The sequence below is a fragment of the Tenrec ecaudatus genome, chromosome 18 (genome assembly GCF_050624435.1).
Source record: "Tenrec ecaudatus isolate mTenEca1 chromosome 18, mTenEca1.hap1, whole genome shotgun sequence".
NCBI classification, from domain to species: Eukaryota; Metazoa; Chordata; class Mammalia; order Afrosoricida; family Tenrecidae; genus Tenrec; species Tenrec ecaudatus.
The window spans coordinates 73,076,713-73,103,533 of record NC_134547.1 but is presented as its reverse complement, the minus strand read 5'-3'; the positions used below and the strand labels follow the sequence as shown (position 1 = coordinate 73,103,533).

The window sequence follows — 26,821 nt, the reverse complement described above, 5'->3', positions numbered from 1 at the left end:
CCTCTTGGGTTTTGCATTGTGGATTTATTTTGATTATTCCATAAGCAATAATGATGATTCTAATCTGTTTGTTTTCAGGACCTGACAGCGTTCCACTGCTGTCCAGATAGATTTGGATGACGGTGCAGGCAGACAAGATGGGCAGTCCCACAGACCGCCAAAAGAACCAACAAACCTGTGGGGAGGAAGTACAGCCACGAAGCTCCTCAGAATCAAGGAGGGTGAGACCTGTCAGGAGGGACCAGTCCCTGGAAAAGGGCATCCTGCTGGGCAAAGTAGAGGGGCAACAGAAAAGTGAGAAATAGATGGACACAGCGGCTGCACCAATGGGCTCCGACGGAACCCCGTGGGGAGGATGGCTCAGGCCCGGGAATGTTTGAGCCTGTTGTCAGAACCGACTTATGGGCCGTGGCAACCAGTCTGCTTGCACAGACTGACGGCTTCCAGGACACCTCGAGGATTGCCCATGGCGCATTCTCTTCCACAGTTCACATGAGGACAGTCATCCGGAAGGCCAGGCTTGCCCCGGAGCACGCCGCCAGGAGGAGGATGCCCTGGGACCCTTCCGGGTGACCGGGTGACCGTGGAGTGACCGTGGCGGGAAGGACAGAAGGAGTCGGTGAGGAAGACGGTGAGGCAGCCCCTCTGGCTCTCCGAGGAAGCCGAAGGAGGGATGTGTGGAGCATGCTATCCCCAGGACGCAGAGAGGGCAGCCCGCCACAGGCCTGGGGGACCACCCCAGGCCAAGCCCCCCCCCCCACTGGGATCCCACGGAGCCGAACACGGGCTGGGGCTGGGGGGAGTGGGGTATTACGTCACCCACTCAGAGGAGGGGGTTCCCCAGGAGCTTTGCAGCACAGCTGCCTTGGGCTGAAGACAAGCGAGGAAGCCGGAGAGGAGGGGGAAGGGGGAATAGGGAGGCGGGGAGGATAAAGCGGGAGAGGGATGGGCAGTGGCTGACTTAGGGAGGAGGGAGGGTTAGGGAAGCAGGAGGGGGAGGAAGGGAGGGAAGGGGCAAGGAGGAAGGGGAAGGGGAGGAGGGAAGAGGAATTGGGGGCAGCAGGAAGGAGTCGGGTGGAGGAATCAGGCGAGGATGGGGGTCGAGGGGAAGAGGAGAGGAGAGGAGAAGGACAAACTCCTCTCCTCGCTCCCTCCTGGGAGTTGCACCACCCTCCTGGCCGGCATTGGCTGCTGGCGAGCGAGGCCGCCCCGCCCCCGGGACCGCAGCCAATGGCCAGGGGAGGGCGGTTCGGGGGCGGGGCCTTGGCGCCCGGAGCCCGAGCCCCGCTGTCCCCGCCGCTGTCCCCGCGCGTCCCCGCCCCGCGCCTCGCTCCCTCCCTCGCTCGCTCCCTCGCTCGCTCGCTCCTGGGGCCGCTCCTCCGAGGCGGCGCCGAGGCCATGGCCACCCGGATCGACAAAGAGGCTTGCCGGGCGGCGTACAACCTGGTGCGCGACGACGGCTCGGGGGTCATCTGGTGAGCCTGTCCCCGCGCGCGGAGCGCATCGTCCCCAAGGGCCGCCCCGCCCGCGCGCCCTCCAGCCCGCGCTGACGTGTGTTCTTTTCTTCCCCAACCTAAAGGGTGACTTTTAAGTACGACGGCGCCACCATCGTGCCCGGGGACCAGGGAGCGGAGTATGGCGACTTCATCCAGCAGTGCACAGGTAGGGGCACGGGGGGGGGTATCACATGCCGCGGCCGGGGGCGCTGGGCGCCCGGCTTGGAAGCCTCGGCCACGGGGCTGACCCACCTGGCTGCCCTTGGGCAGCACCCTCCCGGGTGCGGGCGGGACGGTGCCTGCGCTGCTGCGGGGACAAAGTTCAGCTTCAGCTGCTCCCCGCGGGGCCCCCTGGGTGGGTCCGCGAGACGGGGTAAAGGCTAAGGGGGTGGGGGCGCTGCTGCCTGCAGGGGGTGGGGGAGCCATCAGTTGTCCCTGCTTTCCGTCTGTCTGTCTGTGCGCTGATGGCCCCGGCTGTGGTTAGGTGCCAATGAGCGGCTTAGGGCTCACAGGGACCCAAACATGTACGTTTTCATTTAAACAAACGGAGCGAGATGCTGGGTGCGTCCATCTCCGGGAGGCCGAGCAGATGCATATTGGGAGAGGACCTCGCAGTGGGGTCCTTCTCGGCCACCCTTCAGGGCAGGGGGCTTGGGTTGAGAATGTCCCATGCTATGATCTGGGAGATGGGTACACAGGTGTGCATGTGGTAGGAATACCTCTCAGCGGGACCCTTGGCATCAGTGCCCTCCAGTCGTGGAAGCCAGAAAGGAAGAACTGGTGGTGGGTGGAGCTCAAACCCAGACTTGAACCCTGGAGGACAGAGTCCAACTGCCCCTTGGGTTTGTCTTTATAGAAGCCGACTGCTCCTTTCTTCTGTGAAGAGGGTTGGGTTGGAGAGCTTTAACCACTGGGACACCAGGGCTGTCTAGGATTCTCTTGAGGGCCCATGTTTGAGAACTCGAGTCTCAGGGTCTCTCTCTTAGAGAAGGACAGCCTGGTGGTCAGGTTGTAGACACCGAGCAAGATGGCTCAGGTTTCAATCCAAGTGTGTCCACTTCGCAGCTGTGTAGCTGGGACAAAGTCCTTCACCTCCCCGGAGGGACCTTGGTTTCCTAATGTGTGGCTGCAGACTGGGTGAGGACGAAGGTGTCCGTCAGGGGCTCAGGAGGAGCTACTCAAAGTGCAGGAGAAGAGCTGCCCCTTCCCTGGCCTGCTGCTCTGGCCAAAAGAGTGTTCCCTTTCACTCAGTGCAGAGGGCAGTAAGTACCAAGGTGCTCTCTTTGTGTGCTTGGTTTGAAAGCAAACGCTCTCTCAAGTAAAGTTCATTCATTGTTCATTCAAGTCTCCCAGATGGGGGATACCACTCCCTGTGGGGTGTGTGTGTGTGTGCTGGAATGATCCAGGGGGTGGGGGTGGGTGTCTGCTGGTACTGTAAAAGCGGAGGCCTACATTTTATCCAAGATGATGGCTGGAGTACAGAAGTTTTTAATAGCCAGTGGGGGTGGGCAGGTGGGGACGCACATTGGGGGAGGACACTGAGTCTTTTTTTGTTTGTTTGCTTTTTCCCAAAAAGGGGGTGGGTGGTGGGTTAAGTAAGTCTAGGGACCCGTGTCTTAAGATGTCTCTGTGTACAGTGTAAACAGCTCCCATTTCTAAGTGAAAGGGCTCCAGTGTGGAGTGTTGGTGGGGCCAGTATTTGAACCCAGGACCTGGCTCTTCAGCAGTGCATGCTCACTCTTAACCACCACCATCCCGCCCCACATCATTGGGTGCACAGCTGGGTGACCCAGGAGGGTTTGAGCCCTGCTGGCTGACCTGCATACTGGCTCATGAACTTGGTGGGCTGATCTTCCTCTGCCAGTCACTCACCCTCTTCTGGGTTCCATCTCAGAAGCTATTGTTCTGGCCACAGAGGGGGAGAGAGTGACCAGTCAGGAAGGACTCTGAGCAGATGCTCTGGGCTCTGGCCCCGCCCACCGCCCCTGGGCAGCTTCCCTCTGGGCTGTGGGGAGGGCCTCTCCCTCCCCTAGCCTGTGGTTTTCTACTCAGACCCTTCCCCTGGGGACCAAGAGCAGGGGAGTGGGGAGCCTGGGGAAAGCCAGGAGCAGAGGATACTCCCAAGAGGCTTGTGGGTCTCAGCATTGATCAGGCAGATCAGAAACTCCTCTCAGCGCAACTGGAAGTTGGCCTCCCAGCCAGACTGGACAAACGTGGAGGAGAGTTGTGGTGGCCGTGTCTCTGCTCCAAAAACCTTGTTTCCTCCCCCTGCCATGGCCTCATAGCCCAGTGACCAAGCCCCCCATCCCCCCAAACTCTATGGTTATCAAGTCAATTGAGAAGCATCTTGACCCTGCAGGGCAATGTCATCCTTACAAAAGCCACCTGCCCCATCTTTCTCCTGAGGAAACCCTGAGGCTCCAAACTGCCAACCTTGGGTTTGGGGCTAAGAGCTTTAACCGTTGTACCACCAGGCCCTCCATGAGCCGGAAACCCAGTGCCATGGGGTCGATTCCCACTTAGCCACTCTGTGCAGGGTCTCAGAGACTGTTAGTCTGTGCAGGAGCAGACAGCCTCCTCTTCCTCCCCGGGAGCAGCTGGTGGGTTTAAACTGCAGACCTCCCAGGGAGGGACCCAGCGCATGTCCCGCAGCGCCACCAGAGCTCAGTTAGATTTAGTTTTGGTGGCAAAAGGTATGGCACCGTCGATGCTGTTTGACAGGCAACGCCTCCCTCTCCTTTTAACTTCTAGCATCTTCCTGGTCCTCTTCAAATGGCTACAGGGCATTGTTCCTGCATTGTTGCAGCAGCGCTTGACTGCTCCTCTATTGATGGGCCTCAAAGTTCTGCGTGGCCAGCAGTTTTATTCTGGAAAGGTACCAGGCAGCTGGGACCGCTTCCCAGTTTTCTGCTGGTGCAGCAGTGAGAGGCCGTCACATCCAGTGCTGAAGAGCTTGAGCCAGCAGCCTGGCAGCAGTGCCCGTGCCGTGAGACCTTGGACGAGTCTCCCAGACTCTATGTTGCCTCACCTGTACAACGGGCAGGATCGTTGTATGGAACTGACTGGGATGCTGTGAGCATCACCGACCTGCTTTGTGCGAGGGCAGCTCTACCCTGTCCTGTAGGGTCATGGTGAGTCGGCTTGACTCAATGGGGATGAGATTGGAGTTTCTTTAAAAAAATTTTTTTACAAAAAAAACAAAACAATTTTTTTACATAAATCATTTTATTGGGGGCTCTTTCAGTTCTTATAACAATCCATACATCCATTGTATCAAGCACACTTGTACATATGCTGCCATCATCCTTTAAAAAACATTTTCTTTCAACTTGACCCCTTGGTATCTGCTCCTCTTTTTCCCTCCCCCCACCCCTCCCACCCTCAAGAACCCTGGATACATTATAGATTGTTATTGGCTTCATATCTCACACTATCCACTGTTTCCCTTCACCCCCATTTCTGTTATTTGTCCACCTCAGGGAGGCTTATACATCACTCATTGTGATTGGTTCCCCTTTCTCCCTCTTTTCTCCCCACCTTCCCCTGCCCTCATGGCATTGCTACTCCCATTACTGTTCCTGAGGGGTTGGTTTATGTGTCCTGGATTCTGTGTGTCTTGCGCCCTCATCTGTACCGGTGTACATGCTCCGGTGTAGCTGGATTTGTACTGTAGAACTGGGGTCATGCTAGTGGGGGTGGGGGTGGGGGAGAGGGAAGGAAGCAGTAACGAACTAGGGAATGTTGTGTTTGGTGGAGATTGTAGTTTTCTTATTGTTCTGGCGTCTGTGAACCAGTTATCCAGGAGAGATCGGGAGCATGGCTTCTCGGTGCCTTGTAAGGTGCCTGGTCTCCCCATAGCTTCACTGGCTTGCCTGTTTGTGCGTTTTTTGTGCCCTTATCCCTGTGGTGAAGATACCACTTGCCCGTCAACCTGACTAAGGTGTCCCCAGTCCAGAAAAACACATGTCACATGTGCTTTCTGGAAACATGTCACCATAGAGCAGCGGTTCTCAACCTGTGGGTCATGATCCCTTTGGGGGTCCAATGCCCCTTTCAAAGGGGTCACCCGATTCATAACAGTAGCAAAATGACAGTGATAAAGTAGTAATGAAAATAATTTTATGCTTGGGGGGAGTCACCACAACATGAAAAACTGTATGAAAGGGTCGCGGCAATAGGAAGTTGAAAACCACTGCTCTAGAGCTTTCTTGGCTGTGATCTTTATGGCAGCAGACAGCCAAGCCTTTCTTCCTCAGTGCCACTGGCTAGGTGGGAACCTTCAACCTCCAGGTTAGCAGTTGAGTGCAGACCATACCACCGGGGGACCCTGTCTCTCCATATTAGTTGCACTGTAGGAACTATTTAGGATCTGTTGCAGTTATTCGGGAAGGACTGGTTGTGGATTTCACAGATGTCGTGCTATCCCCTAAGGAGAGTTTGTGGCATGGGTTACATGTTGGGTGCCTGACCTCAAGGTTAAGTTTGCACCCACTAACTTCTCAGTGGGAGGGAGATGAGGCTGTCTGCTCCTGTAAAGAGGGACAGTCCCAGAAGCCCATAGGGGTAGTCCTACCTTGTCCTACCAGCCCCTAGAGGTCAGAATGGATTGGATGGCGGCAGGCTTGAGTTTTCATATACATCCCACAAGGAGGGCTGGTGTCCTAGTGGGTTACATGTCGGGCTGCTCACCACAAGGTAAGCAGCGGTTTGCAACCACCAGCCGTTCCTCCAGGGAGGAAGACGAGGCTTTCTACTCCCGTAAAGATGGACATTCTCAGAAACCCTCCGGGACAGCTCCCCGATGTCCTACAGGGTCTCTCTCTGTGGGGTGGGTTCGCTCCCAACATCCCACACTTTCTTCAACCGCTGTATTCCGGTGCTCGCGCACACCTAGAGCACAGCGCGCCCCTGCAGAGGCCATTGGTCATCTGGGAATTTGGTAACCTCTTGGTTGCCCAAACCTCTTGTGTCTCTGGTTCAATTTGGGCCCCACCCCCACCCTCACCCGCATTGGTCTACCCCTGCCCCCTGAGCTCCCTCACTTCTCCTTTTAAGTCTCTCTCCTGCTTCTCACTTCCTCCTGCTGCTCCTCCTCCTCCTTCCTGCCCTGAAACCCCGGGGGTGTTACAGACAGGCCTCCACCCTGGCTCCTTGCAGCAGGACGTTTGCAGAGCACCCTGGGGCACGCCAAGCCCTTTCCCTGCCCTGGTGGACTGCCCCCTTGGCTTGGGGTCTGCTGGCATCCAGAAGGCCCAGGTGCTTGGCAATGGCATGGCATGGCTTTAGGACACACACACGTCCAGGATACTGGATTTTAGCTGGTCAGTGCATTCTGAGATCCAGCTGCCTCAGGTGTGGGCTTTTGTTCTGTGTGGAGCCCAAAGGCACCTCAAGTTCCCCTGCCCTGGTGCTGCCCACTCCTGGGTGCCACCGAGTCTCCCCAACAATGATGAGGAACAATGCTAATCATGTGTGAGATGGGGACGCCCAGTGCTGGGCACAGCGTGGTGGTCTCTGTGACTTCGCTGCTGCTCCTGCAGCAGATTAGCCAAATCTTCGCGGATTAGACCAACGCCCAGTATAATATCTTTCTGTTCTAGAGGTCAGAGTCCAACAGAGGACCCCCCCTCCCAAGATTAATAGCCCAACAAACTCACTGCCACCGAGTCGATTCTGACTCATGGTGGCTCTGTAGCACAGGGTAGAACTGCCCCTGTGTGTTTCTGACACTGAATCCTGCCGTGCCAGCATCTAGCTCTCCAGGCTCTGGGAGAAAACCAAGCAGTCCCTTGGCTTTTCCAGCGAGCTTCCCCAGGATGTCCCCATCCTCGGTTTGAGAGTCTCTATCCCCAAGGCTGTGCTTCTAACCCAGCGCCCAGGCACTCACCAGCCCAGCCCCCTGCTTCCTGATTCTTGCAGCTGAAATTCCTCTTGACATGGGGACAGCTTTTTAAAAGCAAGACAAAGACAGGCGCTTTTCTCGATAGCTCAGCGGATCTGACCCAGTGCCCCTGGGCCTCTCTGGCCTCCAGGGACTGGCTCTGTCTGCACAGAAGCAGTCAGCTTTCGAGCTCTGGCTCAGAGCCTCTGTCCTTCCCTGGGGGAAATTCCGCCTGCACTGCTTTGGCCTGAAAAGGATGGTCCTTAGAGGCCATCTGACCTGACCCGGAAGCCTCTCGCTGTTCCTTTGGATGGTACTGCCACTCTGCCTATAAAATGGGGACCCTTGTTTGTGGTTCAAAAATAAAGGAAGTTGTGGACCCTGGCAGGCCAGGACAGGGGTTTCAGGGTCACTCTGGGGGACATTGGCAAGGACTTTGTCGAGGTGCTACGGGCAGTCCTTGTGTGACCCCCCCTCCCCAGAAGTCACACTTGTGCTTGCTCTCTCCCGGTCCCAGCATGGTTCCTTTGGCCTGCTTCCTGTCTTGTCTCAGCCAGAGCTCAGCGTGGAGGAGCTGGTGCCACCTGGCTAGTGCCCCATCTCGGTGTGACCTGTCCGTGAAAGGTCCTGTCTGTGAACACCTGCCATCCAGCCTCCCTCTTGGTGACTCAGTACACAGTGATCCGTGTGAGAGTGAGTGGGTAATGGGCAGGCAGACAGGGGCTGGGGCAGGCCTGCTGCTCAGCTGCAGATTCCACCTAAGCCACCCTGAGGTGGTTTCTGAGGTGGGGGCCCTGGGGTGGGGGGAGCCATCTCCTAGCCCAGAAACCTGAGGGTCTGAGGCAGGGAGCTGCTGGGTCATGGTCCTGCAATGGTCAGGCCCCAGGCCTCCTGGCTGGCCTGAAGAGGGCTTGAAGAGATGAGAGGTCTGGGATTTGCTTCCCCCCCCCCAAGGTTCCATATGCCATGGTGTGAACAAGCGAGAAGGGGAACTCCTGCTGGGTTCCAGCGCCATTGAGTGGGTGGCAACCCCAAGGGTCCCTGCAAGGGTCAGAGTAAAATGGGGCTCCGAGGGGCCCCGTCCTTCCTTTGCGCTCTTGTCAGAACTTGTCTGACGACGCGTTCCCTGGGCCATCCTCACAACTGCTGTTGTGTTGGGGGGAGGTGGTGGCAGCCTGTGTACCCCCATCTCACAAAGGGTTTTCTCTGTCCACTCACAGACATCCATTCCCTGTTCCCTCCCCCCACAAAAAAACCCCATTACCATCAAGTCCATTCCGACTCCCAGTGATCCTATGTGAGCCCCAGGACTGTGGGGGCCGGGGGTCATGTGTTGAGCTGCTAAGGGCAAGGCCAGCCATTGGGAGCCACAGCTGCTCAGCAGAGAAAGACGAGGCTGTCTGCTCCCTGGCAGCGCTCTAGTTCCAGAGATCCACGGGGCAGTTTCTCCCTGTCCTAGAGGGTCGCCATGAGAGCCCCATTTACACAAGTAAAACTAGTTTGCTAACAGGCCTGGGCCTCGCCATCGGGAAAGCCTTCCACTGAGCCGGAGTGCAATCTGGGTATCCAGATCAGCCTGTTCCCCGCTGGGGTTTCTGAAGCCATCGGTCTTCTCCTCCGGCAGTCCTGTATCCCACTTTCCTGTGTTCTTTGCTGGGTTAGGGACGCTGGGTCATTTTGCAGTCGGTGACAATTCAGGGAGGAAGGAGTCCTTTGAGACTTCCATTTAAAGAAGTGGGGTGGGGTCAGCACAGCAAGGCGTTCAGCTGGTGCATACAGTGTGATTTCAGATGTGATGTACGTGCATCATATATGTCTATCTGTGTGCAGATTGAAGGGTCATTGGTGGTGCCAGTAGGTAAGTGCTTGGCTGCTAACTGAACCTGTGGCTGTTTGAACCCATTAGTCATGCCATGTGAGAGAGACCCAGCATATGACAGCCTAGGGTACCCTGTGGGGCAGTCCTATCAGCTGGAGCTGACAACAGCAACACACGCACACACACATGCACACACCAAACATAGCATATCACTCACTGCCATCCACTCAATGCCGAGTCACAGTGACCTTTAGCACAAGGTAGAGCTGGCTCTGTGTGTTTCTTAGACTGTGACTCTTCATGAGAGTAGAAAGTCTCGCCTTTCTCCCACGGAGTGGCTGGTGGTTTTGAACTGCTAACCTTGCAGCTAGCAGCCCAAGGCATAACCCACTAAGTCACCAGCCCCCTCCCAGAACACAGAACAGATCACGTGAATAAATTTATAAATGCTCCATCTTCCAAAAGGAATTCAGTCAGGTAATAAAGAGATTTTATTTCTGGGATAATAGGTGTTCATTTTTAAAAAACCACACTTTAATATTTAATTTAAAACATTTTTTAAGTAGGGGCAAGATGGAGATACTTTTTAAAAGATTATTTTAATTTTTTAACTTTTCTTTTTTTTTAAACCTCTCAAGGGGAATAATAACTAAAAGTCACTTTCAAGGGGACAGTGAGCAATATTGGCCTTTCAGTAGTGAGAGTTCTCCTTCACTGCAGGGAGGAGTCTCCTCTTCCTCATACATCCCCCCACCCCTCGCCCCCACAGTTCTCCTTCCTCTTTGGCCCCAAAGAAAACCTGGTTGGTCCTTTGCACGCACTTGCCTGCCTGCCTGCCTGCCTGCCTGCGGCCTCTGTTGGCCCTGCCAAGCTGCCTCCCTGCTCCTGGGAGCAGGATGTTGGAATTCCTTCCTGTCATCCCTTTCAAACTTAGCTCCCAGAATCCCCTCCGTGGAAGCTGACAGCTCAGCTTTTTGTGTGTGGTTTTTTGTGTTGTTTTTTGCTTAGTGAGCCTCATTTGCCTAACCTCTTAGGGAGTCTATATAAGGTAAGGTCAGTTGCAGCGTGAACTTGCAGTCTCATCAACCTCTGAAGTAATTTCCTCCCCGCTTTCCCCTGCCCCTGTCTTCCGCCTTGCTCAGAAGTTCAGTGTTGAATGGTGCTTAAGAAAAAATTAGTTCTCTCTCCCTTTGTTCTTTCCCCGTGTCAGCTGACAGATATTTCATGCTGGAGACGCAGGTTCAATTCCTGGCCGGTGCCCCTCCTGTGCAGCCACTGTCTGTCTGGTCAGGGGAGGCTCGCCGGTTGCTATGATGTGAACGAGTCTCCTCTGAGCCTCCAGACTAGGAAGACAAGCCTGTGGATCACGGTGGTCCAGTCTCACTGTTCGAGGGGCGGCCATGAGGGGCTGCCTCTCATAACAATGGTTATGCACCCTGAGGTGTTCTTGATGCCGGGGCCACAGGAACTGGACAGACCTGACTGTAGCTAAAAGGTCAGGGGGGACACCCATCAGGCCCTGTTGCTTTGCAGGCCGCAGGGCCCTTGGATTTCCTCACTTGCATTTCTAGCTATTATCTATCTAGTTTGTGTGGCCCGGCAATAGAAAGCAGTTCCAAAATTGACAGAAGTGTAAAAAACAAAGTTACACAGTGTTCTGTCCTGGAGTCCGTGGCCTTCACCCATTACCAGTCAGCACTGACTTTGGGGGCAGGCAGTGGCAAAGACTGGAATCTCTTTGGGGAGGAGGTGGAAACCCTCCACCAACAGGGGTTCTGTATTGGGGTCACCCTGGTGCGAATGCTGGGTGGAGTCCTTCAGAATCTGCTCCACCTTCACTCTCTTGAGCCATGTGAGATTTCAAGTTTGGGCGCAAGGGCATGGGGGAGGGGGAGTCCTGGAGAACATGTGCCATTGGTAGTTTGGGGGAGAATCTAAGAGTGGCTTCTCCCGAAGTCCCGCCGCCCCCCCACCCGCTTGTTGTGTTTGCTTTCTCTCAAATCCCTGTGCCTCTAGCTCCTGAGCATCCCCCTTTTGGTCCCCTAGGTCCATCTCCTGTCCTCTTCCTGGCCCAGCCTGCCCTTCTCTCCTCCTTAGACTATTCTCCCTGCTGACTCCTCTCCTTTTCTAGTCCTTCCCCTTCCTGGCTCTAGAAGGACAGCGGGAGTGAGGAGAAGCAGAGGAGGTGAGAGATGGGGTAAAGAAAGCGTCCAGAGTAGGAGGACGCTGGGAGAGGCAGGTGGAGGAAGGGGCCGCAGAGGAGAGACTGGGAAAGGGATGGCGGCCAACCTTAGAGTACTAGTTTTCTGCCAGGTAGTGTCCAGAGCACATTACCAGCAAAAGCTCAGTGATGTGAAGGAGCTTAGTCAGTGGGAACCAAGGAGCCTCGAATCAATGCACTGGACACACTTGGGTGTGGCCTGGGGGTTCGGTGGTTTTTAGGGGCCATCAAGTCAGTCCTGGCCCACAGTGGCCTAATGCATAACAGGAGGAAACACAGGGGTTTCTAGGTCTCTGAACCACACAGACAAACAAAAGCCAGTTCCCATCAAGGGTGGTGGGGTGTTTTGACCACCCAGCGGTTCCAGGGGTCCTTTAGGCTGGTGGGGTTTGGGTGGCCCAGGCGCCCTTTAACAATGGTGGTTCCTCATTGACTTCCCAACAAGCAGAGAGCCAAGTTCTTTTGAAGGTAGAGCCTGATTAACACTGGGTGGGAACCAAGTCTTTATGGTTGAGACACATGCTGGGCGGGAAAACAGTCGGGCCAGAGTCCACAAATGGAGGAACCTCAAACACAGAATAGACCTTGGCCTTTAAGCTCACGGTGCCTACCAGAAGGAGGCCAACATCCGCCCTGACCGGCCTGGCTCTGCCACTGGTGGGCATCTCCCCAAGATGGGCTTCATGAGCTCTCTGATGTGTTGGTGGGCTCTCATCCCCCCAGGCCCCATGGTCAAGCAGAAGGCCCACAGAGAACCATGACCTGGCACCAGCTCCCAACGGTCCCCCTTCTCTTTTTGTAAAAAAACCCCCCAAAACAATTGAACTTTAGGTGGGAGTCTGAAGAGCAAACTGGACCTCCGGTCCACACTCCTGCACAGTGTACACTGACACTGATGGTGCTCCCACCTGGACCAGCACTCTGCCCCTTCCTCCCTCCCTGGGTCCCCCATTCCCCGGCCTCCTTCCCACCTGGACCAGCACTCTGCCCCTCCCTCCCTCCCTGGGTCCCCCATTCCCCGGCCTCCTTCCCACCTGGACCAGCACTCTACCCCCCTCCCCTCCCTGGGTCCCCCATTCCCCCGCCTCCTTCCTTCCCTCTTCCTTCCTGCTCATTGAGCTTCGGAGCTTCTGGGGTTGGCTGTTCTCGGGCAGGCGCACCTCCCCCGCATTATTGGTCACCTGCCTGTCCCTGATTTGACTGAAAGGTGACCCACAAGGGTAAGTGAGTCAGGTTCCAGCCTTAGAGGACATCCAAAGGAGACAGTCTTGGGGAAACCCTCGCCCCCCAGTCGCTATCAAACCAGTAACCCTGGTCTCTTTCACGACTTTGCGTTTTGTTCTGTGGTTTTTCTCCTCCTCCTCTCTCTCTTAAGGACCCCAACCTGTTGCTCCCTTTCTAAATGTGACTCTCTGTCTCTTGGGGGGCAAGGCTGGGAGAGAGGGAGGGCTCCTGAGGGGCGGTCCCAGGGGGCTCTGGTGGAGACACTCAGGGGCCACCTTCTGTCGCCTGTCGTGCTGCCCACTGGAGCGGCAAAAAGACAGGCTGTTCAGGAAGCATCTTACAAGACGACTTCCTCAAAACTATAGAGGTGCAAGCGGGCAGGAAGTGGGTGGGAGCTGACCTCGGAGCACTGACACTTCGGCTTTTTTGTCTCAGAGCCTTCCGCCTCCCCCTGTCCCCAGCAGGGTGGAGCAAGGTCTCCATACTGACCAGCCACCTGGTCCTCTGGTGGCCGGCTCTCTCCAGGTCAGAGTCCCCAAGCTCTGGTGGCACCGACTCCCCAGTGGTCTAATTGCAAACAGATTTCTGGGTCCAGGCCTGGAGTTTAAAAATCAATGAGATCCAGGCACTCAGGTTTCTAGGAACACCTAATAAGGACACTGCTGATTGGATTTTTGAGAGCCGCGTCCCCTAAGAAGGCCTGGAGGCGGAGTGAGCTACCAGAGAGCCATGAGACTGTTCCCACAAAGACTGACCCTCTCAGAAACCCACAGGGGCTTTTCTCCTGTGCCCTACAGAGTCACTGGGAGTTGGAATCGACTTGACAGCAGTGAGGTTGGTTGGGGTTTTGCCTCTAAGACCCGTGTCATTCTCCAGTGGGTGGGAACAGTCGTCAGTTCCTCATTCTGTCGTGTCTCAGCCTTTGTTTCTGCACCTGTGAAATGGGCGCATGGCCAGCACTGACTTCCCTCTCTGAGAGGTTGGGCTGAGGAAATGTGCCAGTCTGTATAAGTGCACAAAATAAAACGTCCTGGTGCCCCCAAATGCCGAAGTCATTTCTCGTTGATCCTCATGCACAGCCACCCTATGCAGACAGGGCAGCACTGCCCCTGTGGGTTCCCGAGGCTGTCAACCTTGATGGGAGTAGAGAGCCTCATCGTTTCCCCAGCAAAGCGCCTAGTAGCTTCAAACTTCCAGCCTTCTGGTTAACAGCCAAGCTCTTTAACCACTAGGCCACCGGTACTCCTTGTGAGTGCCCAGTACTGTGGTAGGCACATAGTAGGCCCTCAGTGAGGTGCAGAATGGACTGGAGACCCCGCCTGCCCACAGCAACGTCTGGTCTAGCTGGGGACAGGTCAGTGAGCGACTGGGAAGGTGACGAGGGTAGGGCTAGGACTTGCCACTCTCCTGCGTTTACAGGGCTGCTCCCAGGCCGTCGACACCCAGACACTCAGTGAAGGAGCGGACACGACACGTGTTTGGGAGTTGATAATGGTGATCAGCGTGGGGAGGGGAGGATGAGCCGGAGCCTTGGGTCATGTGTGAGCAGAGGCCAAATTAGGAAAGAGCCAGCCAAGGAGAGGGAAGGCGGGATCAGAGTGCAGAGAAAAGGGGCCAAGCCATGGGAGAGTTCCAAGGACCGTGCTGAAGCGCAGGTGCGAGCGGTTCTCTTGAAAGAAGAGTAGGCAGAGAGGAGAGGCAGCCCATGGAGTTGGCAGTTTGGAGCCCAGCGGGGGTCTCTGAAGGGGGTCTCCATGGCGGAGTGAGGCCAGAACCACCACCACCATCTTCAGCAGCCAAGCCCTCCCACTCCCCACACCCATGGCATCCTCATGAGGTCAGTCTTTGACCCATTTTGCAGATGAGGCAACAGAGGCCTGGAGACGTTCAGTCGCAGAGCCACTGTGAGGTGGAGCTGGCGGGGGGTGGTGCTGGTGGTGACGGTCATGGACTGTGGAGCTTGAACTCTGGAGACTGGCGAGTGGAGCAGGGAGTGGAGAATGAAGGGCAGCAGCGCACAGCTGTCGCCCCAGCTGACTGCCATTGGTGCCTCCTATGAACAGGCACTTACCACCATCCCCCAGGTCCAAGTCCACAGGCAGGACCTCAGCAAGCCTTGCTCCCTCCAAGGACTCCCAGGCAAGGTCCTTCCCGGTCTGGCCCAACCTCTGGTGGCCTCAGGCACAGTTGGCTGTGGGTGCTTCTTTTTGTGGCCCCTTCCCCCTGTCCGTGTGTCTCCTCTCTCAGAGGAAATCAGGACTCCCTCCGTTCCCAGACCCTCTCCCGTGGGAGACCCCATCCCTCAGTGATCACACTGGCCGACGATAACATTCCGAGACTCCGTTTCCACACAGGGTCCTCGTCACAGGTGCACAGGTCAGGACACTGGCATGCCTCTCTGGGGACACAGTTCAGCCCGTGACCTGCACACTCACACACGTGTGTCAGATAGATAAGGAAGTGAAGCTTTCCCATTGACCTAGGAGCCCTGGTGGTGGCCTGGGATGGGTGTTTTGACTGCAAGACAAGCAGTTCAAACCCAGCGGCCGCTCCTGACATGGAGACCGGCTCCGGTAAGGAAGCCTTGTTGGGCAGCGCTGCTGTGGTCTGCCTGGTTGCTAGAATCCCCTCGTTTGCCAGGGGTCTGGGACTCTTGTTTTTCTTTCTGGTTCCATGAACAGACCTGTAGATTTCTTGTGTACTCGAATGGTTTCCACCTGCTGCTCCTTGGGAGACAGACAAGGCTTTCTGCTCTCATAAAGAGCGGCCGTCTCAGAAACCCATGGGAGCAGTTCTGCCCTGTCCTACGGGGTCACTCTGAGTTGGAATTGACTCAATAGGCGGCGAGTTTTTGGCGAGAGGGTGGTTTTGGCCACCCCCCACCCCCCCTCCTCCCACCCTGCCCACTGTGCTTGGGTTAGTTCTGGTTTGAGGGAATCTTGGAGGTCACACTGAGCTGCCCTACCCCCAGACACTCTCCAAGCCTGTCTGTCCCCTTCCCAGAGGCAGAGTGCCACATCTCTCTGCCACAGAGCTGCTGCTGGGCTCCAAGTGTGGCGTTAGCAGGATGTGGACGTGGGCCCAGGCTGCTTCGTGGAGTCTGGCTGTGTTGTGTTCTAGGGAGCCTAGCCTGGGCACTGAGAACTTGACCTTCCTCCTGCCCTGCCCTGCCCTGTGGGAGGCCAAAGGGCTGAGCCACTTCAGAGGGAGTTGGGAGGGGGCGGTGGTAGACATGAGCTTGCAGTCAGCATGGGTGGCTCTGACCATGTGGTACGCACGAGTGAGCAGGGTTTTAGCCCAGGCTCAGCTGATTTCTTGTGTGGCCCGCCAAGTCTCTGGCTGCCGGCATCTGTGAACACAACGCGACTCCAGGATGTTTAAAAAACACGCCTGTCCGCAGTCTGGTTGGCTGGGCCACTGTCAGGCTGACAGCAGCCAGTCACCCGGAGAACCTGGCCCCCACCCTCACCATCCCCACCCGGGGGATTTAGATGGCCTCTGCCCGTGGACCTATCTACAAGGGTCCTGAGTTCTAGAAGGGTACTGAGCCCTAGTGTCCTTGAGTGGGACTGTGTGTGTGTGTGGGGGGGGTGTAACTTCCTGCTTGCCGGGGGTGGGAGTGGGTGGGGGCTGATGTTAGACTGGAGGGAAGTCCGGTTGGTTGAGAGGGTTCCCCAAACAGGAGATGGTGCTGGTTAGGGAGCCTGAGGGGTCGGAGGTGAAGAGGACACAGGGTGGAGCAGCCAGTGCAGAGGGCAGACCTCAGACAAGGAGTGCCTCTATGGGGCACTGTGAGCTGGAGCTGTGGAGAGGGGGTTGTGCGTCAGGAGAGGGTCGGGCAGGGTGGGCAGGGGGAGCTGCATGGACTAAGGACTCCCAACATGGCCAGACAGAGGACCTGCATCTACAGGAAGTGAGTGACTCAGGACCATGCCAGACCGCTCACGGTGGGTCCTCTGGTCCCTATGTGGCTCATGGGGATGGAAGGGTCGCCGTGGAAACCACCTCCGGGGTGTTCTGCTGCTCATGAGCCGTGGCATTTGTGAGTGGGGGCATCTTTGCCCACGGTTGTACCTGGAGGTTTAGTGGGACACTTTGGGGGCTGGTGCCCTCCCTTTCCACTGATGACTCTTATCTAGCAGTGCTCCTGAAACTGGGAACTCCCAGGATGCGCCTTCCATGGGACAGGCTGCCACCCCTGCTCTGGGTCTGCCTGTGCCTAATTCAAAACAGTTCAGCGGTGTGAACCTACTAGACACCTTGAGTCACCGGCAGCTATACTCCAGGTGCTGCACAGCCTCCCCCGTGGGGGGCAGGGTATCACTTACTTTTGAGGCAGCGCCACTGGGGCGCAGGTGTTTGCTCAGTGACTCCTTGTCCTTGGGGGAGGAAGCTGGCGCCTGAGCCAGACTGTTGAATCTGTGGCTGCTGCACCTGCCCCAATCTGGTCCTCCCTGCTCCCTTCACCCACACACCCTTTCTTTATTGCCCGTGTCCAGCCGGCCACCCAGCCCTGTTGCTGTGACTTGTGTCGTGTCTCTTGGGGTCATCCTTGCTTCTCTGCCTCACTTCCTGTCACTGAGCCCAGGCCCAGTGCCCATGATGGGTGCCCATCACACTCCCATGTGAGGGGTGGAGAGAGCTGGGCAGGTGCCCAGGAAAATCTAAGCACTTGACCTTCACCTGATACTGCCCTTCAGGTGTTCCTTTGGGCGCTGGCCCCGATCTGTCCAGTGGTGACTTGGATGTTGAAGGGAAAAGGATGATGCCCACCCCCACCCCCACCTTGTCACTTTGCAGACCCCTCTAGCTAATAAGACAGTCACGAGTTTTATAAACGGAAAGTGCTGGGCCCAGGCACGTGACCTTGTCATCTCTTTAAGAAAGACATGTGGAGGAGCTGCCTGGCCTGGGTCTACAGGTTTCCAGGATCTGCCTACTGAGGCTGCACTGCATTGGGGCCGGAGTGTCTGGGCTCTGCCTGCCAGGATGGGAATCCATGGGGTCTCCATGTGGGGGTTCAGTGCTGGGGGTCTTCTCACTAGATTTGGAGTGTCTAGGGGTATCTAGGGGCCTGCCTGTTGGGGTTGGAGTGTCTGGGTGATCTACCTGCCCAGAGCTGTGTGTGTCTTGGCTCCCCCGGCACCTGGCCATGACTTGCTTGGGGGCGGGGCTGGCTGTACAGGTGTGCTGAGGATCACCTGCAGGAAGAGGCCCTGGCCATCCCTGGGTCTGCTGCTGCTCTGGACTCCGTCAGCTATTAACCTTGCGTCCGGGTGTCAAGCTATACCCCGTGGGCATAGTGTGCAGGCTCCCGGAGAGAAAGGCAGCTTGATTTGCTTTCTAAAAGCCATGCGAGGGCCACAAGCCGGCAGCATCTGGGTGCTTCTCAGGCACGCAGGCCTCCCAGCCTCACCCCTGACTCCTGCCTGAGTCAGAACCTGCGCCCAGTGAGACCCCCAGGCTTCCGACCCACCCCACGCCGGAGCTCTCTGCCCGAGGCCAGCCTGCTTCACCTCCTGCTCCGGGTATCTCAGCTCATTCTCAGGGAGCTTCTGTAGTGGTTCCGACCCGGGTGGTGTCCCATGCCCAGGCCAGGGCCCCTTTCCTTTGCTTCCTCGCCTTCCCTGCCGCAGGCCCCCAGCTTAGTTCCTGCCCCCTGTGGTGGGTGTCTCTAGCTTTCCCGCCCCAAGCAGGGTCTCAGACCTTGGGGGTAAGCTGAGAAGAGGGGCTCCTGTTCCCGGAACAAGAGCTAGCACTGAGACCTGACCCCATGAGGGGACAGTCCCACTGAGGGGCGGATCCCAGCCCAGCCTCCAACCAACCCTGCCACATCAGGGGTGTCACGCACCTCTCTGAGATGCCTAGGCCTGTGGTGCCCAGGTGGATGTCTGGGGCTGGGCTGGGGCAGGGCCAGGCACGTGGGTGGCTGCAGCCCCTTCCTGGGGGACAGGCATGCACTCACCTAGCTTTGCTCCTCCCTTGGTTTTGCCACTGCCCACAGATGACATCCGGCTCTTCGCTTTCGTGCGCTTCACCACCGGGGACGCCATGAGCAAGAGGTCCAAGTTCGCCCTCATCACATGGATTGGCGAGAATGTCAGCGGGCTGCAGCGAGCCAAGACGGGCACGGACAAGACCCTGGTGAAGGAGGTGGTGCAGGTACTGGGGCCCAGCAACCCAGTGCGGGGCAGCGCGACCTCTCTGGGCCCACCAGTGACGAACAAGGGGCCGATGGGGGAATGAGCTTCCAGGCCAGAGCTCAGTGGACTGTGAGTCGGGCTGATGCTGGTGGGGCCTCCCTGTGCCAAACACCCCACCACCCTGTCGGATGTCAGGCACAGCAGCCTGGGCGAGGGACATGGGTACTCCCAAGACTACCTCTCACCAGTACTCTGGAATTCCAAGCGATTCCCCCCAAAAGCATTTTATTAAAAATAGTCATAATGGTAATACCAGGCACGGCACCTCTTGGAAAAGGGTCTCATTCCTTCCACCCCTCGGTTGACTTCAGGAGTGTATGCGTGTTGGTGGAACCGGGCATCTTGGTTTTCAGCACTGGGGAAAGGGACAGAGAACAGGATATCTCCTCCTCCTCTTTCCCTGAAAAGTGGGGGAGGGTATGCAGGCACACACAAGCCAGGTGCAGCCATGCCAGGTGAGTGGTGTTCGGATGCCTGCCTGGCCCTGCGGCCAGCTGTGCCCAGGGCTGCCCTCTGGGGCCTCACATTGGGGACCCATGTGGAAACGATACCAGCAAGAGTATCGCGCCTTGTTGCGCCCAACAGTGATGCACACAGTTAGTTCATCCAGGGTCACATCGGAAGAAAGGCCTGGAGATCTACTGCCGAAAGAATGAGCCCCTGAAGCCCTCGGTGCCATGCAGTCCTGTGGACACCTGTGGGGTGGCCTGAGCCCACGCCCCCACTCACTGGCATTGAGTCAGGCAGTAAGCCAATGACTCTTCACAAGACCGGGCTTCGCCATCATCTGGTAGCCCAGTGGGTTACACTTTGGGCTGCTAACGGCCAAGGCAGCGGTTCAAAGCCCCTCTAGGGCAGAGCAAGACTGTCCCATAGAGTCCCCAAGGCTAAAACTTTATGGAAGCAGGCAGCTTCATCTTCCTCCCACGGAGCAGCTGGTGGATTTGAACCGCTCACTTTTTGGTTGGCAGCCGAGTGCATAATCACTGTGCCACCAGGGCACCCGTTCAAACAACCCGTAGGCAGTGGCTCTTTGTTCAGGATTCTGAGGTTAGGCTGAACGGTACGGGAATTGCTTCCATCGATTGGTAATGTCTGCTGTGGTTGTAGGAGGACAAAGGAGAGCACGTTTGCCATCTGCATGCCATCCCCGTTTTAGATGAAGCAATAGTCAGATATCAGACAAGATGGAGTCCACTTCTGTCCTTGTTCATGGTCAGGACAACAAAGGACCAGATACCAGGAGGTCATCCAAATGCTAGTGAGGCAGTGGCCCTGTTGGCATGTGGGCACTTCCCCTGTGGTACTCTGGGTTTATCCACAACCTGCCAGCCATGGACTATTCTACGGCCACACTGTGTCCACCATGCCTCTCTCCTCCCTCAGAGAAGAAAGGTCTAGTCACCCCAGCTCTGAGTGCCTCATGACCCCTGGCCAATGTCAAATGCCAGTCTGGCCTTTTCTTTTTTTCCCTTTGTCTCGATGATGGGTATCTGTAATTAGAACTTGTTCTTTCTGAGTAAAATTATACCTTTGCTGGTAGAAGGTTTTTAGCCTTGGTCCTTTAAGCACTTAGAACAATTGCAGAAGGGGACACAGAGGGCCCTCGGGGGAGCTGGCAGCCCAATGCCCCGCAGGCTCCAAGGTGGTAGCCTTTCATCTGGCTCCTATTCCTGGAAACAAGCCCCCTTTCCCAGCAAGACTGCTTTTCACCAGCACTCCGGGGTCTTTGCTTTGGAGTTAACCTTCGCCCATGAGGGGAACAGGCCATTCTTTCTTGCAGCCAGCATGCGTCTCGTCTACCCCTGGGCCCTTCCTCTACACACATTTCCAAATGTTGAGATGGACCTGCGGCTGCTGTAGCCTTCAGTCTGACCCTTCTGTGCCCAGGTGCCCAAGTGCCCCAGCGCCCCGGCATTGTAGCAGCTGCAGTGGGACTTGATCCTGCATCTTATTGACACTTATTAGGCTGCACATCTCTGCGTGGTGCTGAGAAAAGGACTGCAGGCCTGTGGGCCCTGTCCTGTCCCTTCATAGAGGCTCCCGTCAGCCTTCCCAGAAGCCTCTGCTTCTCTTCTTTTGCCCAAAGACTCTCATAGAGATTCTCTCCAAGAGAGTGGCATTTCTCCGTGAATGTTTAGAAGCCCCCTGGTATGTCCACGTCAGAGGAGTCAGAGGGGGAACGTCTGTGTGCACAGGGAGCCGATCCACGTCTGTGGATGCTCACGTCAGAGGGGAACGTCAGTGTGCATGGGGGCTGAGCCATGTCTGTGGATACTCCGAGGGTGGCATAAGCTACTTAGTGTCACATGTAGCTGGAGGGACCCCTTTCTCTAGGCAGCTCCCTGCTGGGTCTCCTCCTGGAGGCTGCCAGGGGTGCCTGGATGCTCCTGCGTATCAGCCAGCAGAACCACAGTGACGATGCCCACACAGCTGTGTCCTGCAGCCTGTCTTACATCCTGTCCAGACCCACTCCAAGGCCAGCCGCATGGTCTCAGCCCCCAAAAGTGGCCGGTCCATATCGCTACGGGCAGCGCGTGTCAAAGGCAGGCTCGGTTCCAAAGTCTTGGCTTGAAGAAAAATAAAGTGGTGCAAAAGATCCCTTTAATAGCTTTCCAGTTTGATTCCATGTTGAAAGGATAATATTTCAGATGTGCTGGCTCAGAGAGGAGCCCCGGTGGTGTAGGAGTTATGCGTTGGGCTGTGATCCGCACAGTCGGCAGTTTGAAATCACCTGCAGCTCCGTGGAAGAAAGGCTGGGCTTTCTGCTCCCACCAACAGTTAACGTCTCGGAAACCCATAGGGCAGTCGCTACGAGTCAGCACGCACTCGATGGCAGGGAGTTTGGTTTGGGGGCTGATAGAACGCTGCTGAGGTTGCCTAAGTCAGCCGTTTCCCTTGCCCGCCCTTCTTGAACGTGAGGATTCGGAAAAGGGAAAACCAGACTCGTGGCTGTTGAGTCCGGGTAGAATCGTAGTGACCAGACTCCAACAGGTGAAACCCGCCCCCAGGGCTACCAAGGCTCTTATTTATCTTGATTCACAGACAATCCTGGGAGTTTATCAGGGAAGCGAACAAGCTCCCCAAAGTCAGCATCCTAAAGCTCCAGCTGCGAAGACTCCCTGTGGTCCTCAGCCTCTAAGCCGTGGGGTCCTGTGGCCTCTGCTGCTGTGGACCAGGACGCCTGCCTGCTGCACGCTCGCCGGCTCTGTCTCCTGGGGTTGCCACCCTGCTCTGGCCCACGGTCTCCTTGACACGGGCTTTGCTAAGCCTGTCCTCTTGATGGGGGCAGGCAGATTCATCTTTCTCCCTTGGAGGGCGGTTGGTGGATTTGAACCCCCTTCCTTTTGGTGAGCAGCTGAGTGCTTTACCATGGCATCACCAGGGCTCCTTGTGGATGCTTGATGAGTTTAAACTGCTCATGTGACACTCACTCTGTCTCTGTGGGGCCCTGCTGCTCTGGACCCCCAAACTCCAAAGCCACACTCACTGCCTTCAAGCTGACTCTGACTTGCAGCGCCCCTGTAGGACAGGATGGAACTGCCCCTGTGGGTTTCCCAGACGGCCACTCTTGATGGGAGCAGAGAGCCTCATCTTTCTCCCTGTGGAGTGGCAGGTGGTTTTGAACCACTGACCTTGCAGTTGGTTAGCAGCTCAGTACCTAATCACACAGGCTCCTCTGGACCCCAAGTTCTCGCCAAATAAGGACACACCTCAGAAGTCTTCGGGCCTCCAGCTGTGGGCTGTGGTGTGCTTGGTGAGCGTGGGAAGTGTGCTGGGGACAGAGACCAAGCGGGCAGAGGTGGCCAGGCTTGGCATAGACACAGTGTCATTGTCACCATCCTTTGTGGGTTTGGCTTCCCCTTGCCACCTACTTCCTGTCTCAGACTTCATGCCCCCACAGGGCGGCTCTGCCCACAGAGCCTGTTTGTTCTTTTACTGACTCGTTGGAAAAACACACAGGCCTGCTCCCCAAGGTGCTGGTGTCCCCTTAAAGCCAAGGACACTCTCTGGGTTGCTGCTGGAAGGCTTGGGAGTGGGCAGGGGGGTTGTTCTGAGCTGGCATTCAGGCCAATTGGGATCATCCACCTGGGGTACTGCAGGTACGACACTAATGTGGTGGAGGGAGTCCTGCCAGGAGGCCAGGGTCGGGTTGAGGGATGGTGTGTGGCCCAGGTTGTGGGCCATCACCTCTCCTGCCCATGCTGCTGGCCTTGAAGGAAGAGCCGCTGATTCAGTGAGGGTAGGGCAAGGGTAGATGTGGTGTCTGCTCCACCCGGAGGCCCCGAACATCAGCTCCACCACAGTCTGTCTCCCCATGTGCACACAAGGCCTTCGGTGTCCAGGAGGTGAGGGCAAGTTTCCCTGAGACCTAGTCTGGATGGTTCTGGGGTCCCCACTGGGCACAAGACAGGGGGGAAGGCGTGGACTGCAGGTGTTGAGACATGTCCACAGACCAGGGGGGCAGTGAATCGGGAGGGTGAGCGGGGATGACTGTAGAGGTTGGGGGTGAGGGAGGTGGAGGGTGAGCAGGGACAGGGGTGAAGCCCCACTGTCAGCTATCAGGTTCATTTCCCAGGGCAGCTGGAACACAGAACCATGAATCGGGCAGCTGCAAACCACAGACATGTCCTGCCTCACTGTGCTGGATGTCACAAGGCCAGAGTCCAGGCATCCACCGGGCCTGTCCTCTCAGGAGTTTCCTGGGAAGAGCCTTTCCCATCTCCTCCTGCTCCTGTCAGTCCCGTGCTCTGTGGCCTGTAGCTGCCCCCCTGTACTCTGTGCCTCCATTGTCACGGCCTTTCCTCGGTGCCTCTCTCCTCTACGAGGGGCGCCAGTCAGGCTGGGTCAGGAGCCTCCCTCCCGCAGAGCAGTCCACGTGGAGCCAAACTCGACTCAGACGGACCTCACATTCCCCAATCACATCAGAAAAGACCTGATGTCTAAGCAAGGCTGCACGCTATCCGTTGTCCGAGACCCTTGTGAGCTAGCACGTGAACCGTTTCTTTCTAACCTGCGGTCAGCATGTCTCCAGAACACGTCGTGCCTCCACAGTTGCTTTTCCTTCCGACGTGAGACATACCTTCTTTTCTTTTTAAGAAATCTTGAGATGATTCGAGTACGTGTATCATTGCATCCCATTCCCCTGAGGTCCTGTTTTGCCCCTCACCCTGGCTCTCATTTGATCTCTCCTCTAGATCCACATCAGATCCCTCCGGTCTTATCAAAGGCATTTCTTCTTCACCGGAATTGCCTCATAGCTCACTTGCGTAAAATCCCAGGGTCCCCCCTTCTGAGGATCGCCATCTCTAGCTCTCACACGGGACTTCCTTCTGTGGGCATCTAAGACGTTGACTTTCTCCTCCCGGGCCTACTGCCACCCCCCCACTCACTCCCCCCCTCGCAGCCTTGAGAAACGAGGTCTCTTCCCTCGCACGCACACCTGGCATGTCCTCTCCTGTCTGCACCGAGCACAGACCTGCAGACTGAGAGCGCAGTATGAGGAACTGGAGAGTGGGAGGGGAATGGACCTTTGTCCCTTCTGGACAAGTGGTGCAGTCTCTCCAAGCCCAGTCCCTGGGCCTGATCTGTTTAACCGAACAGTAAGGAAAGGTTAAATAAGAAAAAGTAAACGAGATACTGCATGCGAGGCAGTGCCTAGCACGCGTTAGCTGCTGGGTAAATGTTGGTCCCCACTCCTCCCTTTTGGCCATGATTACTGTACTTGACTGGGCCGCTTATCTTAACACTGTGAGGCGTGGCCTCCGGGGTTTCTCCTCGTTGAGTCATCCTTTTGGTGATAGATGGTGCTCTCAGATGAGCCCTGGTGGGGCAGTGGTTACATTACGTGTGGGGCTGCTAGCCACAAGGTCATCAGTTTGAAACCACCAGCCCCTCCGAGGGAGAAAGACGAGGCTGTCCATGCCAAGAAAGAGTCACAGCCTCAGAAAAACACAGGGCGGTTCTCGCCTGTCCCGCAGGGTCGCCAGGAGTCAGGGAACCCACATGAGGGCAGTGGGTTTGGGGTACTTTTAAGATCACCGATTCTAGACTCAGATGGCCCCCCTTCTAGCATGATAGCCTTAAACTTTTGTTTCCTCATCTTTCAGGTGGAAATAGTATCGATCAGTTTACAAGATCCTTTTTTTCTCTTCTTGACTCTTTTACTAGCTAAGCTAGAGAATTTTTCTCTCGTAAGAAGACTTCAGGAGGGGATACCTTTGGTGTCACATTTAAAGATGATATCCAAGTCAATCAATCAATAAAAAGGAGGAGAAAAGAAGATGACCGCTGAGCAATAGATTCGCTAGTGATTGTAACCGAGTCTCTTCTGACTGTTCTCACAGAATTTCGCTAAGGAGTTTGTCATCAGCGACCGCAAGGAGCTGGAGGAAGACTTCATCAAGAACGAGCTGAAGAAGGCAGGGGGTGCCAATTACGATGCTCAGACAGAATAACCCCTGCCCTCCCCGCCCCTGGCCAGAGTCACCTGCCTGCTCCCCAGGGGGGAGCGACCCCGGCCCCCCGCGACCAGCCCACCAGCAACCCAGGGAGAGGAGGAGCATGCGAGGCACCGCCGCCCCCCTGTGCCTGCAGCCAGGTCCCTTTCCCTGCCTCCCTCCCCGCCCTGTTAGCTGTCTCTCCTGATGCTCATGGGCCGTCTTTCTTTACCTTCCTTCCTCCTCGCCCCGTTCTTTTTGGTTCTAAGATAAAAATCATTCTGATACTAAGGTTGTGCACATCATCAGGTTTTAGGTCTCTCCTGTAGTGACCCCTTTTCATGACATCCTTGCCTGGCCTGATCCACCGTGACCTCAGGTTGCTAATGGAACCTGGGCCGCTATCTCTGTCTTCCGGAAAGCCCTCCTGTTTCCTCCTGAGGAGGCAGCTGCCCCGGGAGCAGCGCTGGTCCGCTTCAGCCTTCACCAGAACACACACATGCCAGCTCGGACCACCTAGATCGTGCTGCAAGGTCCCTCTGCCCCATCCCCATCAGACGGGGCCGCCACCTTGGTCTTCCCGAAAGCCCGCCTGTTTCCTCCTGAGGAGGCAGCTGTCCTGGGAGCAGTGCTGGTCCGCTTCAGCCTTCACCAGAACACACTCCTAGCCTGGTGTGCACCGCCTAGAATGTGTTTCAGGGTCCCTCACCCCTGTCCCCATCAGTCCTGGGCCGCCATTTCTGGAAAGTTCTCCTGTCTATTCAGAAGCTGGTCCGCTTCAGCCTTCATGAGAACACACACATATCCTGGCTTGGACCACCTAGAATGTGTCCGAGGGGCCCCTCACCCCCACCCCCGGGGGCCCCCTCAACCCCATCCCCATCAGAGTGGCCCAAGTGACATGTCCAACTGAGATGGGGACAAGTCTAGGTCTGGCTCAGACCAAATCAGAGGAAAAAATTTGCCTTAAAACGTGGCTGGATGGGGACTTTGCCAGGTGGTTTGGCCCCACCTGGCCCCGCCCTTCCTGATTGAGATCTCCCTGCAGCAGGAAGGTGGGGGTGGAGGTCTGGGGCCCTCGATCAGACAGGAAGAGGTGAACTTCAGGGTTAACTCCAGGGAGGGCCTCTCAACAGAGGGAACAGAAGCCCAGGTGGGGAATGGGAATTTATGCCCAGCGGGGACCCTCTGTAGAGGCTGGGACCCCCCAGAAACCCTCTGTGGAGGTTGGGACCCCAGCCCCTGGGTCTCACCTGTTCCTTTGGCTAAGTCTAGAGCGGAAGCCCCCGCTGCTGCCATGTCATCATCTGCTGCTCACACTCAGAGGGTTTTTTTTTTTTCTTTTAAAGAAGAAAGAAAGATGAGACCGGCTTTGTTCTTCATGAGCACATTTCATTAGCCCCTTCTTTTTCCTTTTTCCCTTGGCTCATTCCACTCGGGACGGCCATCTGTACTGTATTGGGGTGTGAAGAGCATCCACGTGCAAACAGTTTACAGAAATAAATGTGGTTGTTTTTGTTTTGTTTTTCAAAAAGCA

At 56.4% G+C, this 26,821-nt stretch overlaps 1 protein-coding gene across 1 annotated transcript; it reads left to right on the top strand.

The window, feature by feature from the left end:
* The first annotated feature begins 1,292 nt into the window (after positions 1-1,292).
* Positions 1,293-26,821, top strand: COTL1 (coactosin like F-actin binding protein 1). Its single transcript, XM_075537110.1, has 4 exons — positions 1,293-1,475; positions 1,580-1,662; positions 18,646-18,803; positions 25,192-26,821. The coding sequence occupies exons 1-4, from the start codon at positions 1,399-1,401 to the stop codon at positions 25,300-25,302; spliced, it is 429 nt and encodes a 142-aa protein (XP_075393225.1). The 5' UTR covers positions 1,293-1,398; the 3' UTR covers positions 25,303-26,821.